Source organism: Plecotus auritus (genome assembly GCF_963455305.1).
Source record: "Plecotus auritus genome assembly, chromosome: 2".
Taxonomy (NCBI): Eukaryota; Metazoa; Chordata; class Mammalia; order Chiroptera; family Vespertilionidae; genus Plecotus; species Plecotus auritus.
This window is the reverse complement of record NC_137771.1, coordinates 51,637,181-51,658,463: the sequence shown is the minus strand read 5'-3', so window position 1 is coordinate 51,658,463 and position 21,283 is coordinate 51,637,181. Positions and strand designations below refer to the sequence as shown.

At 36.0% G+C, this 21,283-nt stretch overlaps 1 protein-coding gene across 5 annotated transcripts in view; it reads right to left on the bottom strand.

The window, feature by feature from the left end:
* Positions 1 to 21,283, bottom strand: part of LRRC7 (leucine rich repeat containing 7) — a 496,684-nt gene that overhangs the window by 241,101 nt on the left and 234,300 nt on the right. For 4 of the 5 annotated variants that reach the window (XM_080658305.1, XM_080658301.1, XM_080658302.1 and 1 more), the window contains exons 6-7: positions 20,554 to 20,643; positions 16,679 to 16,735 (exon numbers count right to left, since the gene is read on the bottom strand). In XM_080658305.1, the coding sequence (XP_080514431.1) occupies positions 16,679 to 16,735; positions 20,554 to 20,643 (147 nt within the window). Of the gene's footprint in view, positions 1 to 826; positions 933 to 16,678; positions 16,736 to 20,553; positions 20,644 to 21,283 lie in introns of those variants that run through there. The other variant, XM_080658303.1, reaches the window with a different exon arrangement.

Below are 21,283 nucleotides of genomic sequence, written 5' to 3'. Positions count from 1 at the left end.
GTGTGAGATTAATAAATATTTCTGGATTCCCATTGCATCAGGTTATCCCAAGTAGCCTATATAATAAGAGGTAATATGCAAATTGACCCTCATGCCCTCACGCCCTCACATCACAAGATGGCTGCCCCCACATTGTCACAAGATGGCCGCCCCCCATGTTGTCATAAGATGGGTGCCCCCATGTGATCACAATATGTCCACTCCCTAGGTCATCACAAGATGGCCACCCCCACATCATCACAAGATGGCTATCACAAGATGGCCACCCCCATGTCATCACAAGATGGCCACCCCCACAGCATCACATAATGGCTGCCACAAGATGGCCACCCCCACATTGTCACAAGATGGCTGGCAGGGGAGGGCAGTTGGGGGGGACCAGGCCTGCAGGGAGCAGTTAGGGGCAATCAGGCAGCCAGGCAGATGGGTGGTTAGAAGCCAATAGTCCTGGATTGTGAGAGGGATGTTCAACTACGTCCCCTTCTAAAAAAAAACCCGACAGTTGGACATCCCCTGAGGGGTCCCAGATTGGAGAGGGTGCAGGCTGGGCTGAGGGACAAACCCCCAGTGCACAAATTTTGTACACTGGGCCTCTAGTGATAGTTATAAAAAGTTTATGATATACCAAACATTACTATTCCTATTTCATCTTACTTGTTTAGTAATCTCAGAGAAAAAAATCAGTCTGCATTTCTTTTTTTTTTTTTTTTTTTAAATATATTTTATTGATTTTTCACAGAGAGGAAGGGAGAGGGATAGAGAGTTAGAAACATCGATGAGAGAGAAACATCGATCAGCTGCCTCCTGCACACTCCCTACTGGTGATGTGCCCGCAACCAAGGTACATGCCCTTGACCGGAATCGAACCTGGGACCCTTCAGTCCCCAGGCCGACGCTCTATCCACTGAGCCAAACCGGTTTTGGCTGCATTTCTGTTTCAAAATACAGATGGAAAAACGTGTCAGAAAACAACAAAAGAAATTTAAGGAAAGTTAATTATCCTTGTTATAATTATATACAAGGTTTCAACTTAAAAACAGGGCAGAGTTAAAAAAGAACTATGCTGATTTACTTGTCTAATACTTCTTCTGCAGAAAGAATAGGACTAGCAAACAAAATCAGTTTATTTCATGGGATCTTGTATCATCTATTCAAAACCTTGTAAATGGAATGTCTACAATCCTATCTAATAAAAGAGTAATATGCAAATTAACCATCACTCCGCTACACCAATGAGCCACACCCACCAGCCAATCAGGAGCGAGTATACAAATTAACCCAACCAAGATGGCTGCGGCCATAGAGAGAGCAGGAGTGAGGCTTGGGTTTTCCCGGTGATGGAGGAAGCTAAGCTTTCTGCACACTCTGGCCGGCCCACTCCAGGCTACAAAGTTTCAATTATAGAAGGTAAATAAATCCCAACAAAAATGGCGGCAGCCACGGAACTGGAGAGAGCAGGAGGCTAGGGTTGCCCCCAGCGATGGAGGAAGCCAAGCGTCTGAAGCCCTGGCCTGCCTTGGCCTCTGCTACAAAGTTCCAATTATAGAAGATAAATAAATCCCAACAGAAATGGCTGCCACCAGGGAGCGAGCAGAAGGCTTGGCTCAGCTCCAGGCTACAAAGTTTCAATTGTAGAAGATAAATAAATCCCAGATACCAGGGCCTCTGCTTGGGCAGCCAGGGTGTGTGGCTGGCCTGCAAACCACTACAGGCCCCTTACCCAGGCCGCCCCACGCCCCAAGGGAACCCCCACCCTGATCCGGGACACCCTTCAGGGCAAACCAGCTGGCCCCCACCCATGCACCAGGCCTCTATCCTATCTAATAAAAGAGTAATATGCAGATTGACCATCACTCCAACACACAAGATGGCTGCCCCAATGTGGTCAAAGATCCTGCCCCCATGTGGACACAAGATGGCCACCACAAGATGGCCAGCAGGGGAGGGCAGTTGGGAGAGACCAGGCCTGCAAGGGAGGGCAGTTGGGGGCGATCAAGCCTGCAGGGGAGGGCAGTTAGGGGTGACCAGGCCGGTAGAGGAGGGAAGTTGGGGGTGACCAGGCCTGCTGGGAAGGGCAGTTAGGGGGGACCCAGACCTGCAGGGGAGAGCAGTTGGGGGGAACAGGCCTGCAGGGCAGGGCAGTTAGGGGTGACCAGGCCTGCAGGGGAGGGCAGTTAGGGGCAATCGGGCTGGCAGGGGAGCAGTTAGTCATCAATCAGGCTGGCAGGGGAGTGGTTAGGGGGTGATCAGGCTGGCAGGCAGAAGCAGTTAGGGGCAATCAGGAGGGCAGGCAGGCGAGCAGTTGGGAGCCAGCAGTCCTGGATTGTGAGAGGGATGTCCAACTGTCCGATGCCTGGTGGGATCGGGCCTAAATGGGCAGTCGGACATCCCTCATGGGGTCCCAGATTGGAGAGGGTGCAGCCTGGGCTGAGGGACACCCTCCCTCTCCGCCCCCCTGTGCACGAATTCCGTGCACCAGGCCTCTAGTATTTTATAAGGGAGTAAATTTCATGTACAAACCAATATTAAATGCCATTCATTATATTTGATAAAAATATAAAAAAGCTTATGTCAGTTACGATATTACAACTGAAACAAGAACTTCAGGTACCTCAATGTTACTATAAAAAGTAATAGCTATCCACTGTCCAAGTCAATTGAATTCATATTTCTCATTGATTTTCTCCCACAATTTACTGAGTTTTGGTTCTGCCCTAATCTTGGAATAGATTCTTTCAACATACTTCTTTCTATGACAGTCTGAATAACTATTTTTAAATTCAAAAATTTCTATAAGGAATTATAGCTAAAGAGGTACTAATTTCTTAATGATAACTCAAGTAGAACAGAATTTATTTAAAAGTGGATTCTGTTACAATTTCAGATAGATTACAAATCACCAAATAATGGTTCCTTCTGTGGGACACACTGTTTATCATCTCTCAGTGGAGTGTTTTTTGTTTCTTTTTCATGACAGCAGTCTCATCAGGAGATGTGCAGTGATTGCATTTAGGTATTAGAGATTTAGAGATTTTGTAAACATTTCCAAGAAGAATACATTTAGTAAGTTATAAAATACATCTATAGCAAATTATAACTGCATTATGAATATTTGTATACAAAGTGTTTTAAATGGTTTGTTTCCCAGGCAACCATATTTGGCAATCTAAAAGAGGCCATATTGCCTCACAATACATTATACCTTCATTATTCCTTTTTTTAGAACACATTTTCTTTGTACATAATGGTATGGAAATTCATTCTATATAAAATACTATAACATTTTCTTACAAAGAAACATAGTCCAAGAATATACCTAAAGTTGACATTTAGTTTTTCAATTAAATAACAAACTCAATTAACTAACCCAGGAAAATAAAGACCATGTATACCTAAAAGTGTCCATTTAAGCCACGTGTTTATTGCCAACATTTTTTAAAAACACAAGATAAGATAGCGATATCAATTTGACATCTGTAGTGTACTCTCTTAAAGCTAGCAATGAGTGCAATGGCTAAAAGTTATGCAAGTGAAATGAGAAGAAAGAAAACAATGCATTATGCTTAAGTTAATTTTTTAATAATCAAGCGGCAGGGACAGTGGACAAATTATTTAATGAGAAAACATCCCAGAGCTTAACTCCCTATTCATTTCTGGTCTTTACAATCAATGAAGTATTTGTCAGGTGTCCACAATTTCTTGGCATTTTTCTGGGCACTAAAACATGGCCTGCCTTTATTTTAGCAAACATTCTTTGAGAACTTTCTTTATGCCCCACATTGTTGTCAATATAAAGAAAAGACACTTTCTTTCTTTTAGTAGTTCACATTTTTCTTGGGAATAAACTCACAAATAAGAAATCTAGTACAATGTGATAAAGACTATGGTAAAGAATATACAAAACGCTGTGGTAGCAGAGTAAGGAATAATTAGCTTGTTCCTGAAGTGTCAGGAGACACTTTACAAAGTGACATGTGGATTGTACTTTAAAAATTCACAGTATATCCAAAAGGAGAGAAGGACAAATGAAACATTTCTTCTCTTTCTCCAGTTGCCTCCATCTCCCATCTTAGATTTTGTAGTTCCATACCCCAGTCACGCACCTGTAAAAAGCCCAAGTTCCCTTGCCCCTCTCCTCCTCCATCTGGCATGCTTGGCAAAATACAGCCAGCTGCCTACTTTGGTGCCTGCAGTAAAGTATCTGAATTTCTGATGAAGACTGCTCAACGTTGCTGAATGGATTTCTTTCAAATATATATATATATATATATATATATATATATATATATATATATATATATATATATAAACTTAAATTTCAAATGGGCAGTCAACACTGCCAGATGATTCTAAGACCACCACCACCCTCCCCCTGATATTTTCACTTTCTCCTTCTATAAGGGAACTACTCATTCACCCTTTCTCTGATTTCCTCAATCTCCAACAATCTCCAACATTCCCTACTTACACTCAGCTGGTGATTCTTTTTCAGGCTTCATAGAGAAAAATCAAAGCAATTAGTTGAGAATGTTTTCATCTTTCCACTCCCAAGCCACCAATTAATGTCATGTCCAATTTGTCTAGGATCCTTATGTTTCCGTGTTAGAAGGGTCCTTGCTTCTATGGCCCCCTCCTCCCCCTGTGCTCTGCACCCATTCCCTCTCCTTCTAAAAAATTTGGTCCTGTAATTATTTGCCTCCTCTCCTGCATCATTAATTCTTCAATTTCTACTGGATCATTCCCATCAGCTTGCAAATATGCTTTAACATCCTACATCCTTTTTTTAAAAAAAATTGATTTCAGTGAGGATGGGAGAGGGAGAGAGAGATGGAAACATCTATGATGAAAGAGAATAATTGACTGGCTGCCTCCTGCACGCCCCACACTGGAGATCGAGCCTGCAACCCAGGCATGTGCCCTTACCTGGAATGAAACCGTGACCTCCTAGTTTATAGGTTGACTCTTAACCACTGAGCCATGCCAGCTGGGAAACACCATACATCTTAAAAAATCCTTTCCATGCTATGCTGTGATATAAAAGAAGGAATTCTTACCATTTACAACAGCATGGATGGAACTGGAGGGCATTATATGCTAAATGAAATAAGGCGGTCAGAGAAAGATAAATATCACATGATCTCACTCATTTATGGAATATAATGAACAAGATAAAATGATGAACAAAAGCAGATCAGAGACAGAGAAGCATCGATCAGACGGTCAAATCTCAGAGGGAAGGTTGGGGAGGGTGGGTTTAAAGGGGAGAGATCAACCAAAGGACATGTATGCATGCATATAAGCCTAACCAATGGACACAGACACCAGGAAGGTGAGGGCATGAGTGTGGTGAGGGCATGAGTGTGTGTGTGTGTGTGGGGGGGGGGCAATGGGGTGATAAGGACACATATGTAATACCTTAATCAATGAAGAAAAATAATTCTTTCCATGACACCATATACTCATCCAGTTAACTGCTGCCTTTCCTTGGTTCCATTCTGCAACTAAACTTTGTGAAGGTGTTGTCTGCACTTATTTTATTTTTTTTACATGTCGTACTTCAACTCCATTTTAATTTCTGTGTTTACTGATATGAAGTTATGCTACTATGGTAAAGTAATCCTGCATCCCTCTACATTAGTGCTCAGGGAATTTGGGGGTGACTGTGGAAACTGGGGTTTTAGAATATTGTTGTCTCCTATGTCATCATTGTATCTTAGTTGTCTGAAGTTATCTACCTATTTCTATTTTTTATCTTGTTATCTTCTTTTGTGAATCCCTCCTCTCTCTTCAACCACTCCAATGAGGCTGCACCTAATGCATCACTGAAATAGCTTTACCAAGCTCCTATCGGTGAACTCTGTCTCGCTAATGCCAATGCTCAGTTTTCTGTTCCTGTCTTGCTTGACTAAATGCAAATGCCACCTTTACAAAGGTCTTCCCTGACCAGCCTAACTAAAAAAAACAAAAAAAAAAAGAAAAAACCCCAAACTAACAGCTAACCAATTAAACAAAGTAAACCCCCAAACCTAAAAATTTTCTATAACACCATCCTGTTTTCTTTTTAGCAATTACCTATCTTATTCACATATTTGTTTGTGTTAATGGCTTGTCTCCTTCTGTGAGGCTTGAAAGTCATTGAAGAAGAGAGAATCTATTGTTCATTGTCATATCTTTTTGTGCCTGGAGTAGTATCTGTCACATTCGGTATATATCAGGTATACCTCTTACAAGGTGTTATTTTTAAACTGGCTTATGAGAAAGTCTTATGTGATATGAAGTCATGTAAAATAAGAATGTATCAGTAAGTGTACAGAAGTATGAACCTGCAAGTCATATTTAGGGAATTAAGCAGGGGAGTGGTTGGAGGGAAGGTAAGGGTAGTCTTGAGTGCCATACTTTAGTGATTTAGATGTTATCATATAAAATTAAAAGCCAAATATTTTTAATCTTATATTCTCCCTGAAATAAAACCTGTAAGTATAAAATCTTCCTTTAATAAATTATAAATTATATAAGTATATTTTAAAATGTGTGTCCATTTGGTTGGTTATAATAATTAAAGAGATGCCCTTTAAGATTCTATTTCATATAAGAAATGCTTTTCCTTTTGCTTTTAGAAATTGCATGAGACATTTAATCCAAGTAAAGTTTTTGCTATTAGAAATCTATTTAATTTAGAAATGTTTTACTACAGTCAATAGCCTTAATAACTTTATTGTTGTTGTTAATCCTCACCTGAGGATATTTTTCCATTGATTTTTTTTTAGGGAGAGTGGAAAAGAGAGGGAAAGATAGAGAGAAACACGTCGACTGGTTGCCTCCTGCATGAGCCCTGATGAGGGCTTGGGCTGGGGAGAAGCCTGCAAACAATGTATGTGCCCTTGACTGGAATCTAACCCGGGACCCTTTGGTCCACAGGTCATCAGTCTATCCAGTGAGCCAAACTGGCTAGGGCAGTGGTCGGCAAACTGCGGCTCGCGAGCCACATGCGGCTCTTTGGCCCCTTGTGTGTGGCTCTTTCACAAAATACCATGGCCTGGGCGAGTCTATTTTGAAGAAGTGCCATTAGAAGAAGTTTAAGTTTAAAAAATTTGGCTCTCAAAAGAAATTTCAATTGTTGTACTGTTGATATTTGGCTCTGTTGACTAATGAGTTTGCCGACCACTGGGCTAGGGCATTAATAACATTTAATGTAAGTAAACGTAATTAATTTATTCAAATTGTCACTGAATATTTATTTTTTGTTAATCCTCACTTGAGGATATTTTTTTCTATTGATTTTAGAGAGAGTAGAAGGGAGGGAGGGCAGGAGAGAGAGAGAAACATTGATGTGAGAGAGACACATCAATTGATTGCCTCCCACGTGTGCCTCAACCGGGGCCAAGGATGAACCTGCAACCCAGGTACATGCCCTTGACCAGAAATCAAACCTGCAACCATTCCACGGGCAGGACGATGCTCCAAACCACTGAGCAACACCAACCAGGATGTCATTGAATATTTAATAGAGAAATGTATTATTCTTACTTTTAACCAATTCGTGTAGCATAATATTTTCAATCTATCTTTTTAGAACAAACATAAATCTAAACAGCTAATGTTTGATAAGAGTCACAGCATTTTAATTGAATTAATGTTATTTCTTATTTAGAAAATTATAGGGAATTTACATCTGGAAAAGATTGTTATTATCTACTAAATATTAACAGAAGTCCTTTTAATGTATTTGAAAAGGTTAACTATAAAGAAAAAATGAGTAGCAGTACAATATAGTTACATAAAGATTTGGGATCATTTGGAGTGTAAATGAGCTAAAACTAAACATAATAAAATTTGTAGTATGGCAGGAAAGAAATAATAATTTTTAAAAGCCAAGAAAGGACAAACTAAAATCTCATGTTACTAAAAGGAAATATAAAATGTATATTAGAGGAAATTAATGTCATAAAGTTAATATCTTATGTGAATTTTCAATATTGTTTGAGTAGTGATGTTAAATGTCACAGAAAGTGTCCAAAATGAAAGCAACTGAGAAATATTCCCCTTGCGCCTGTTTGGGAGGAAATCAAGCCTTTTTAGGATGTATTTTGCATATTGAATGACCTGAATTAACCCAGACTTGAGTAGAGAGGAAAGTGGAGACATAAGAAAGCAGTAAGATACATTTGGAGAATTAGATACACTTTATTGGTTTTAGTGTGCATTATGGAGCCAACTATCAATAATAAAGTAATTTATTGTTTACTTATCAAAAGTCCTTTTTAAAAGTAAAAATTAAAACATGAATGTCAGAGAAATATTGGAAAATGCTGAAATAAAACATATCTCCTGAAGTTCAGTTTTTTTCCTTGCACTTGCCAAAATACAGATGCTCTTGACTTACAATAGGGTTATAGCCTGATAAATGCATTGTCAATAAATTAAAAATGCACTTAGTATACCTAACTTACCTTAGTCTAGCTCAGAACACTTATATTAGCTTACAGTTGGGCAAAATCTTCTTGCTGTTGTTGCCCAGCATCATAAGAGATATCGAACTGCATTATCACTAGCCCAGGAAAAGATCAAAATTCAAAAGTCAAAGTACAGTTTCTATTGAATGTGTATGGCTTTTGCATAATTGTAAAGTTGAACCATCAAAAGTCGTTGACCATCTATACTATAGAAGGGCTCTGTTGAAAATCAATTCACCAATACCTCTTGAGGGGCCACTATTGCTAAGGCTGTGCTATTACAAAATCTGTAACTATAAAGGAAAAGCAGATTATTCAGCCTCACTTATCTAACAGCTAGACTATAGAGTTGGAACTTCAAATAACAAAATCAAGATGATAAAAACCTCACAAAATTAAGCTTATTCAATTTCTGAGTCAAAGTATAAGTAGATAAATTTTTTAATGAAAATGTTACCTTGAAAAACTAAGATTTTCAAAGTTACCACTCTGAATGTAGAATCTATTATCAATTTCAAAGCAAAAGTGATGTAAAAATTAAGGGATGATTTGGAGCTTTTCAGACAGAAAAGAGAAAGGTTCCAAGAAAGATGCCCAGGGAAACAAAGGTGTATAGTGTTTTGGATGCAGCGGAGAGTCCCTGTGGGATGGTGAATGTTGGGAGGTAATGACAGTAGAAATGCTAACTCTAAACTATAAAGGGTATTGGCATGTGTCTTCTGCCCCCTGTGAGCAGTCATTGTGAGCTTTTACACTGACACGTGGCAATTTAAGCTCTGACAACAATAAAGATGTGGATTCCAGCGGGAGAGATAGGAGGAAGGGAAGAGTTAGTTACTGGAGGGTGAGGCAAGTAATATTAAGAAACTCAAGTAGGACAATGATGGAAGGAAGGGAGGAGTGCTTAGATAGGGCATATGTTGATGGCAGGTGGATTTGAGAGTAGTAGGAGAGGAAGAGAGGATTAAGAGTTCTAATTTATGGCCTTAACTGGTTTGGCTCAGTGGATAGAGCATTGGCCTACGGACTGAAAGGTCCCAGGTTCGATTCCGGTCAAGAGCATGTACCTTGGTTGTGGGCACATCACCTGTAGGAGGTGTGCAGGAGGCAGCTGATCAATGTTTCTCTCCCATTGATGTTTCTAACTCTCTATCCCTCTCCCTTCCTCTCTGTAAAAAATCAATAAAATATATTTTAAAAAAAAGAGTTCTAATTTCTGTGATTAGGTGGATGGTACTGTGATGAGGCAGTGTATACTAAGAAGCTTGGGATTTCTGTTTGGTTTGGTTTGCAATGGAGTGGTGGGTAGAGGAGAAAGATGAAAATTATTTCAGTTTTTATATGTGGTGAATATTCCACTTGAGATCTGACTATGGACTATGGAATTGGAATTAGGGTAAATCTTTGCAAATTCACCACCAGAGAGGTAATATCTGAGGCCATAGGAGTAGGTTTATGAAGGAGCTCCTTTGTGTCTTTTTTATTTTTCTAGCCCAAGATTTTGAGACCAAGATCAACACTAGTATGATGTTTAGAATATATCTTTAGTAAAGGAATTACATTTACCCATAAAGGGGAGAACAACCATACACAATAAATTATTTAAATTTGCAAAGCGGCAGTGAATGGGTTTATAAAAGGACATGGAGTCACAGATGGTGGATATGTTCCTCCAGGTGCTTGCTGAAAGCTTTATTTATTTTTTATCATGCCTTTTAGTATCTTAGTCCAATTTATCCAAAGAAACTACCAATTTTTAAAAGAAGAAATAACAGTCTTCAAGAATTGATAACTAGATATTTAAATTTTTACATACACTACTGGGATGAGAGAGAATCATTTCTATCTCTTATTACAGTACTGCTTAAAAATAAGAAAAGCAAAACAGCATCACATTATTTTTAAGCATTTATTACAAAGAAAATACTAAAAACACTCTCCATTCCCCTTCTCATAAAGATATAATTATGAGATAAAATGAAAAAATATGTATTACTCAGGCCAATCTTTTCTTGCACACACTCATGTTTTCCAAGTGCCGCAACATGCTACCTTTGTTAAAGTATTTTCCTGGTTCTAATGACCACAAACTAATTTTCATCAACTATGACCCAAACTATAATTTACCATTTAAAGGAGTTAATGACCATCAAGTATTCTTTAAAAATAATGGCGCTGAAGTTCAAAGAAGCAAAATAATTCATAAAGGAGCAGCAAGGGCCTGAATACAAATCCAGGTTGGTCTGACTGCAAAGTAGATACCCATTCAAGTACATTACGGCTCTTCCCAGGTGAAACAACGAAGCACAGGCTAATTGCTTCTCTAGAGACTAAGCCTCGAGTTCTAATGAAACTGAAGCCACAGCACTTTGAACCTCACTATTGTATGTGAAGCAGTTCTTGTCTTTTGGTAAATTTAATCATCAGGGATCAGAGTGGGTATTGATTGGAATACTCTGAAAAGAGCAATTTTATCTCATGGTTTTGTTTCATTTTTGCTTTTGTGCCCTCTCCCTAGCTCCTCATTGGACCTGACTCAACCTTAACTAATCGTAATATTTGAATCCTAATTTTATGTTGAAAGTAGGCTAAAAAATATAATTAGTTCACAAGACTGAGAGCTCTAGCCTTTCCTTTTGTGAATCTTTGGAAGGTATATGTTTGATATTTTAGAAGGACCTCTAATAATTATATTGTTATAATGCATTATAATTTACAGAATGTTTTTAAATATAGTATGTTATAATTAGCACTTATTTCATCTGAATTTAAAGTATAAGACTAGGTAAGAAGAAATAAAGAAAATACCTAGTTCTAAGTACAATTCTCTACAACTAGAGGTCACTAATATGATTATCTTGGTTAGCTAGCTTGTCATATTGTCACTTTCTATAAAGATAACTCAGAATGGGATGGTACCAGGGGCTTATCAAAACACCATGCCTTAAAAATTGATATATATTGGTAAAACCATAAGGTAATCCTATATAATAAAAGCCTAATATGCTAAGTGTCCGGTTGGTCATTCAATCAATCAAAGCGTAATATGCTAATGATATGCTAATGCCACTCAACTGCTCACTATGACGTGCACTGACCACCAGGGTTCAGACAATCAACTGGTTGACCATTCGCTATGATGTGCACTGACCACCAGGGGGCAGACAGTTGACCAGTCGCTATAATGTGCACTGACCACCAGGAGGCAGATGCTCCGACTAGTAGGTTAGCTTGCTGCCGGGGGCTGGCCAATCGGGACTGAGCGGGATGGCCCGGACATGCCCTGGAGCCCTCCCACAGTCCCTCCCTGGCTGGCCAACCTCCTGTGTCCCTCCCCAGTGCCAATCATGCACCAGTGGGGTCCTTCGGCCTGGCCTGCACCCTCTTGCATCCAGGCTGAGGGACACCCCCCCCACCCGAGTGCATGAATTTTGTGCACCGGGCCTCTAGTATGGTTATAAAAACGCCTTGTATCCAATTATGTTTTATAGTCACAAAAACAGAGTTAACATCAAAAATCTATTTTGTAAGCTGTGCTTGACTATAGAATTTTTTGTTACAATAGAACCATAGAACCTATTGATGTATTTTATTGAAGTAACTAGTAGAGTAATACCAAATGAAATAAATCTGTTAATAGAATCACTAAAATGAGAAGAGAAAAAGACTTATTCACACCTGTCCAACTCAGAATACATAGTATTTTATACAATTTTCTTCATTATGCTGACAATGATAATTGGTAGTGAAATAGATAACAAAGAGAGGTTTAAAAAAAAAAAGAACAACAACACCTGACAAGTACAGTCTATTTTTGTAAGTCTTCCTATAGAATAATCTTATTTAAAAAGAGTAAACGAGCTTACATGAAAATTAAAATATATTATTTGCAAATGAATAGAAATCTGACTGATAAATTATATAGAGAGTATTCATTGCCATTTAGGTAGGAAAAAATAAATCCACTGTACACATATTATTCATATATGTAGAACCTTTATCATATGTGTACAAATGCTCATTTTAACAAACAGTTAAGCATTTTAGTACATGAATGCAAACTCTTCTCTTGCCCTCTACATCTACAAGTATTTCAGAAATGAAGCTGATAATTTTCTCCACGAGACAGTGCTTTTTTTAAATTTTAAAGAATTTATGTTTGAAAATCTCTTTTTAAAAGTTATTATGTTTAAACAATCATAAAAAGTTTCAAAGTACCATACATAACTTTTCTGAATATTTGCGAGTACAGTACAAACCTGGTGCCCCATCATCCCCCAATCGTAGTGTGTATTTGCTAGAAACTAGAACATCCTCCTACCAAACCAAAATGCAGCCATCCAAATTAGGAAATCAGCACTGATACATGACTATCATTCAGTCCTTCCTCAGATCCCATGCAAGTTATTGCCAGTTGTCTCAATAAATTTTTAGAAAAATAAACAATTCAGATAACTATTTTTAGTTAATATGTCTCTAGTCTTCTTTAATCTGAAATAGTTAAGCTTTTATCTTGACTTTCATGATCTAATGTCTTTCTTTGGTAGTGTTTTACTGTAGCTCTGGTTTTGATTTATATTTATAATTCAAGGGGGTCCTTTCTCTTAGAATATGGCTAGACAAGGTATAACATTTTGATACCTGTGAATATGTGTGTGGGTCCTTAGGTATTCATAGAAGAGGAATACTGTAGAGTTTTTGAACCTTTGTTGTCAGGAGGGAAATCACTAAATAAAAACAATGGCACCTAAGGAATAAAATCATGTATAATGAACACACTATTTACTAGTTTTCAAGCACATATAGCTTAGTAGTTTTAGAGTATTATTCATGCGTGTACTTGGGAAATGTTTTCTTTAAATTATTCCTTAATAATGTTTTCCTATGGAGAATTCAAAAAATTTCATAGATGATAGGGAACTATAGTTCTATTTATGAACCAAATGAAATTTTGCTCAATAAAACATTCTCTTTTGAACAAACATTTGTATAATTAAAATTAACCACTTGATAAATTTTGGTACTTTAAAACTGACAGCATCCTTCGTATTTTTGGTGCTCTTTCATAGTATACTATGTATTCTGATGTGGCTTATTTTACATAAAATGCCAAATAATCTACTTTTTGTGAAAACTCACAATGGGCCACAAAAATATTGGAAATAGATACAGACCTCAAAAACCATAATTAGGAAAATAATTCTGTTAGGAAAAGTTGTATCTTAAAAATCTAAAGATTTTTCTTTTTGATTATTTGGTTTCTTCAGTTGTTCAACATCCTCAATTATTACTCATAATTAAGACTGTTTCAATTATATTTTAGGAAATGTGTACCTGAGAAATTTAATTTCCTCACTCATTGATATCTAAAGGAATGATCACAAAATAGTGTAAAATTTATGATACTGACTTCTAGGTAATAACTGAAAGAATTGTTCTAGAATCTGCACAGATCAGAATGTCTCTACCAGTTTACTTAAGGACTACGCATTTGAATGGATGGCATACCATAATTCTTACACATTTTTATCTTTGGAACAGATTGTCAGACATATAGATTTTAAGACAGAAGATAAAAAGAAGAGAAAATCACTAAGAACCCACTGAAGACTTGGCATCTTATTTGTTTCCCTGAGAAAATTATGCGCTATTTCTTCTTGGATGAATTATTATAAAACTAAATTGTTTTTCCTAAAACTAAATTTCTTCCTTTATTTTCATTGGAGGTATGAAGTAAAGAACAGTAGAAAGCTCTCACATATCTCAGTTACAGGTCTAGATTGAGGATCAGAAGGTACATTGTATAATACATAGTGAAAACACAGTTTATTTTTATTTAAGACAGAACTTCTGTCTTCAATTCTCATTTTATAGACACTAAAAACTAAGATACAGTTCTCCATATTTTATGCATATTTTGATTCTTTATATTTTTGTCTATAAGCTAAAAAATGAACACACAAGATTAAAAATGACTCAAACATGCTTTTAAATGTAAAAACTGTAACATCTATATAAGTCATACATGCATATCTGTCTACCAAGGAGACCTGGTGTTACTTCTATACTTTTTTAAAATGTTTTTTCAGGCCAAACATAGTTGAATGCATATTATTCTACTAAATTTAATTGTTTGATACTGGACCACAATACCTATGCACCAATTATGAGCATTGTTACTCATGACTCTGAACTGTTCTCACAGCATCTCTTATAAAGTCCGTAAATGCAATCTAAGGTCAGGCTTTAATTTATATTTAAAATTTATATGTTAAAATATATACTTAAAAACCTGACAGCTTATATTTGACTAGTGGCCCGGTGCACGAAATTTGTGTAGGGGGGGGGGGTGGTCCTTCAGCCCAGCCTGCACCCTCTCCAATCTGGGACATCCCTCTCGCAATCCAGGACTGCTAGCTCCTAACCGCTCACCTGCCTGCCTGCCTGATCACCCCTAACCGCTCTGCCTGCCAGCCTTCTCACCCCAAACTGCCCCCCCCTGCTGGCCTGCTTGCCCCCAACTGGCCCCCCTGCCTGCCTGCTCATCCCCAACTGCCTCCCCTGCTGGCCTGATCACCTCCAACTGCCCTCCCCTCCTGGCCTGATCACCCCTAACCTCCTCTGCCTCAGCCCCGCCACCATGGCTTTGTCCGAAAGATGTCCGGAAGGTCTCCTGGAAGGTCTCTCAGTCTAATTAGCATATTACTCTTTTATTAGTATAGATTTGTTTTATATTTCACATCAAAACCATTATTTGAGAGCAGAGGAAAGGACTCTCCTCTACACACTCAGTATGTTCAAGGAGACTTGATCTAAACATATATATTAGATGAAGGGACAATGCTATTTCCCATGGTTCAGTTTTTGCTTAGCCATGTTTCCATTCTACTTTAAATGTAACATTTAAAGCCCTTGGCATGGAAATGGTGGCACCAACTGCATTTACAGGAGATTGATGCTGAACCAGTAACACTCTCCATCATTCTCCCCTCTCGTTTATGCCCCTAACCTGAAAGAGATGCATTTCATTAGACTTATGCCTAATGCTTTAGCTTAGAGAAAGGCTACTCAAAAGTTCAGGATAGCTAGATATAGGGATATTTTCTCCTTTTCATGTTCTCTCCTTGTCTTCTTCCATTTATGGAGGAACAAATAGATGTTTTATCTTTATTTATATATTTAAATGAAATCAATATCATTATTGAAAGTCTTGAATTGACAAAATTTTTATACATTATAGCATACATAAAATGTACTTGAAGATATTTTATTGAAATATTGGTTAAAAAAATCAATGGAATTCAGTACAGTTTGCTTAGGGGAAATATTTTAAAAAGTAAAAAATACAATTGAGTTTTGGTTAGCAGAGAAAAGGTCTCTAAGTCTTGCTGATTTTTGAAGAATGAAACACTGTACTCAGTCTTTTTCTGCAATACTACAGGAAGGTAATAATAGCAATGGTACTTTCAATAAGTTAGTTGTAACATATACATATCATGTTAATTTATTTGAATAAAAACTACATTTTGAATAATTTTTGTTTTTCAAACACATTTTTTTCTGTACAACACAAAATTCTATTATTAGACATGAATAGGTCAAGGCAGGGTAAAGCAAAGCATTTTATTAAAGTAAACATTGCATAACATTTTAGGTATTCATTTTTACATAAAATATCCTGTGTTTTTATATAAACCAAAATTTAAATAAACTAGTAAAAAGGTACAGTTTGAAAGAATGTATAAATATAAATTTTCTCAAACCATTTTAGGATCTCTAGGAAAAAAGTAATTATTTTTATATAATATTTTTGCATAGTCTTGATTTAAAAACTGAAAACTAACACAATCCATAAATTAACTTGAAACATTCAGCACTGGGTTGAACCTTTTGAAACTCTTGATTGTTTCTGTGCTTAAAATATCAATTTCATAAGTTTCAATGAAATTGACAGACTAACATTCCTGCTGTGTTAGTTTAGCTAGGAGATGAACCTTAAATAGACTCTTCCCATGTAACTATATGATTTTATAAGGCAGAATTCATTCTTACTTAATGCAAAACTCTTACAGTATATTATACTTTTCAGTCTCCAGGAAAAAATATAGAAAAATTCACTCAATCAAAATGGCAAAGCATAGCCAAAATAAAAATAGTCATTTTTTTTAAATACCAGTGGGAAAAAAAATCACAACTCAAAATTTAGAAAATACACAGTCACTTACTTTGGTAGAGTTTTCAGGTGATTTTCTCTTAACTCCAAGATCCGTAATTTGACAAGTCTATAGAAATAAATTTAAAAATTGCTTCTTATTTTTTTCTATAAAACAATATTACTATGGTACAGTCAATAATTATTATATTATCAAAACAACTATGTTCAACATTATATACCTTCGTTACAGACTTTAAAGAATTATACAAATTGATTATGAATAGGGTCATATCAACATTAGATAATAACGAATATCATTTGTCAAAAGCAAATTTGACAAATAATTTGTAAAATCAAAATTTCCAGGAAATAAATATCTTTCAAAGATATCACTTCTACATTTCATGTTTTATAAAAATATATTCACTGTTTAATTTTATATATTCAACAGACTACTATCTACTAAATTCCAAGTGCTGTGTTCACTGGAACATAGCAACACTTTCCCTCAAAAGACTATACATGAACTTGTGAAGCAAATAAAATAGCATAGGATTAAGAGCTTGGGCTTTATGGTCAGATTTGGATGAAATCCAGACTCTCACATTCTACCTCTGTGACTCTGGGCAAATTAACCCCGTCTAATTGAAGCTTCCTCCTCTGTAATGAGTTTGTGATAACAATACCATAACATATAGAGCAGTGGTTCTCAACCTTTCTAATGCTGCGACCCTTTAATACAGTTCCTCATGTTGTGGAGGCCCCCAACCATAAAATTATTTTCATTGCTACTTCATAACTGTAATTTTGCTACTGTTAATGAATCATAATGTAAATATCTGTGTTTTCTGACGGTCTTAGGTGACCCTGCTAATACCATATTTCATTGACTTGAAGATGAACATCTTAACATTTTGGAACTGGATGTCATGAAAAATCTATAGCATCATCTGTCCTGTGACAGTTCTGGGGTTGGGGAAATCCTGGAGGAGGTAAAAGATGCTCGCAGTTTCTGTTGCTGTGTAACACGTGATTAGGAATACATTTCACACCTAACTACTTATTAAGGTCTGCAGCCTGGGGGACTTTTGTTGCCAATGTCTACAACTGAGTTTTAAAATGTACTCAGTTGAGGCTTCTTTAGAGCAACATTGAATGGATTCTCTGAATACTTAAGTGTTTGGGGAATAATTCACTATTTGAATGATTTCACCTATTATTGCCCATATTTGTTGTGCTTTTGTACATTCATCTAGGTCTCTTCCCATTTCTTTTCTGTTTTAACTCCTATTAAATTTCTAATTTAATTATATAACTCTTAATCTCTATATGATTCAGTTCTCCAGCACATGGGTATATTGCTAGTAGAAGAGATTTCTTAAACATTTATATGTCTCAAATATTTTCAATATTTGTACTAGCGTGATGATATTTTGTGACTTATTTTGGCTCTTAGGAACACGAAATCTCAGGTTTTGAAAGGGCTTTTAAGCATCCCTTTGACAAGCTATCCAAGTGACAGTTAAAAAACTGTTTAGATAACAATAATAAAATAGATCATATTTTGGCATGCTATTTACACAAAATTAAAATCTAATTCCAAGTGGTTTCAATTTTGGTATTATGCTTTCTATTTGCCAAATCTCTTCCCTCATATTAGGACTGCTAAAAGAGAACTGAAAAAAATTTCAAGACAAAAGTGTTTCTTCAGGTGACAATTAGACTTTTTCTCATTTGATAAATCAAAGGCATCATTGCAGTTGTGCTCACTACCAGAAGGACAATGTTAATTTAGATGAATGAATGGTGAAGTACTAGCTCATTCAGAAGCCAGGTAAATGCTCTTTCGAAGATCTGTGAATTTTAAAAACTGTCCAAGAACAGGGTGTTTGTAGGTGCTGTGATCTGATCTGCAAAAGTAAGGGAATTTGGGAAATGTTAATACAATCTATATGCAAATGGGAGCTGGTACATGCTTAGGGACATCATTATTCCAGAGTTCTTAACATCTGCACTAGCTTCTGCCAACAGATAGGTGTCAAGTTATACTCAGTCTATTATTTGAGCACTTTCAATGATGATCACTTAGAAAAATGCAGTTAATAAACTTAAATTGTCTTAACTTTTAAGATATATTTTTCATGTTTGCAATAGCCAAGACACGAAAACAACCTAAGTCTTCATCAATAGCTTAATAGATAAATTAAATACATATAATGAAATACTATTTAGCTGTAAAAAGGACAAACTGCCATTTGTGTCAAAATGAATGGAGTCTGAGGTAATTAAGCTGGACAGAGAAATATGGTATGATTATATTTATATGAGAAATCTCCTCTTCCTGCCCCACTGCGCCCTCCCGCCCCCCGCAAAAAAACCCACAAAAAAAAAAAAAACCAACAAACTCATGGGAAAAACATTTTTTGTAATTATATGAGGTGATGATTGTTAACTAAACTTATTATGGTTATCATTTCACAAGATATGTAAGTCAAGTGATCATGCCCTATACCTTAAACTTGTATAGTGCTGCGTATCAATTTATTTCAAGAAAATTGGAGAAAAAAGATGTATTGCAGAATACCTGGAAAATATTGTAAATATAGAGATGAAAATAAAAATTTCCCTAATTTTACTTCCAAGGAACCAGTCTTTTATTTCATGCCTATATATATTAATATTGTGAACATAGTTTATATATTTTGTTATAATATTTTCCTAAATATAACATATCATATGATCTATAAACATATTTCCATATACAACATTATAAATCTCCACAGACTGTCATGTGGATGCAACTTAATATATTTAACCCATCTCTCAGATGGATGTGTGCTTCCACTTTATTCATATTGTAAATAATGATAAATATTCTTGTCCATAAAACCTAGTGTGATATTTGATGATGATATGATACATTTCTAGAAATGAATGGCAGAAGCAGTGGTTGTAAATATTTTCAAACCTTTTAAGTTTACACTGCCTTGTACACAGCTCATATCACTCTGCAATTCCATCAGCAGAGTAAGGAGATCTTTCCTCATTCTTTAGAAACGATTTCTGTAATATGCTAGAACACAATGGCACTTTATTGTCATTTTAACTTGTATTATTTTTACTATTTGTCAGGATAAATATTTTTCATTGATTGGAAATTTGTACTTTATTATGGATTGCTTGTACATATCATTTACCCATTTTTTTCTAATGAAAGTTTTGCTTTCATACTCATATGTAAGAATTCTTAATAGTTAAGGATATAATTTGCTTCCCATACATGATGGAAATATTTTCCCAGTTTATTGTTTTTCCTTAATTGTTAAATATCTTCTGATGTTATTTTATTTCAAAAGTGTTTATGTACTCACATCTATGTATCCATTTATATTTCCCTTTGTTTCTATTATATAAAGGTATTTTCCAACTCAAGAGCCATAAATATTCATGTGTATTTTTCCATATCTTTTAAATTTTTTTATATTTAACACATGCAATTTATTTGATTATTTTTTAAAAAGGGAAATACATATATATTATTTTTTAAAATATTTTCTTTTTTTTTATAGAAAGAGAAAGGGAGAAGGATAGAGAGATAGAAACATCAATGAGAGAGACCTCATCGATCAGCTATTTCCTGTATGTCCCCCACCAGGGATGGAGCCTGCAACCCCACATGTGCCCTGACTAGAAATCGAACTGGGGACCTCTTGGTTCATGGGTTGACATCCAACCACTGAGCAACCATCAGCTGGGCTATTTGATTATTAATGACCTAATTTTATTTTATTTTTTGCAAAATGTTTCATAGGTTAACATTGTCTCATTTACTGAATGATAATGAGGTTTATCACAATAGTCACTTTAAAGCTTCACCAACTGGCTCAGGTAAAGTGTTTACCTAAAGTGAAATAAAATGGAATCATTTAAATTTTTTATTCTTACCTTCCAAAATTGGCTGGAAGAAATTCAAGAAAAGCGTCATTCAGGTAGAGCTGGGTCAGGTTTAGAAGCTGTGTGAAGCCATCAGGGAGTCTAGAAAGAAGTTAAAGGTTTAGTTACTGCCATCAACGTTGCCATAGAAACAGAACAAGAATATATATCTCAAAGGAAAAAACTAGAAGTGTAATAAATTTTTCAACTCTCCTTTGGTATTACAGTAATGGAAGAATTTATTGAGCATGTTGCTACAGCTTGAAAATTTTTCCTGCTATTAAAATAAATGGCAGTCACCCACCTCCTTGCTGCTCTACTACGCTGAGATTATGTCACTGCCAAAGCCAGCAGCATCACTCAGTGTTGCCCTATGCACACTAGCAAGATTTTATTAAATTGAAATTTCAAGTTGTATGCCATGTTTTTAAAATTTTAAATGTAATGTTATTTTTTAATGAAACACATATACTAGTATAGTTAGGCAAGGCTATCTACATACTCTTTCATGTAATCATTAAAATTTACCTACATTTTATTATAATGATGACTAAAGCTGCCCAATATGTAAAGGAAGGAGTCTTTGTCCCCTAATTGATAATTTTTCTAAAGTAGGCTCATCATGAATGTCTTTTATAATTCAAGTTGGTCTAATTCTTGTTCAATGAAAATTAGCAAGAACATGGAAACAATAATAAACAGAATCCTAGAGGCTTTAGGAGTCATCAAAAGAGTTGAGAAA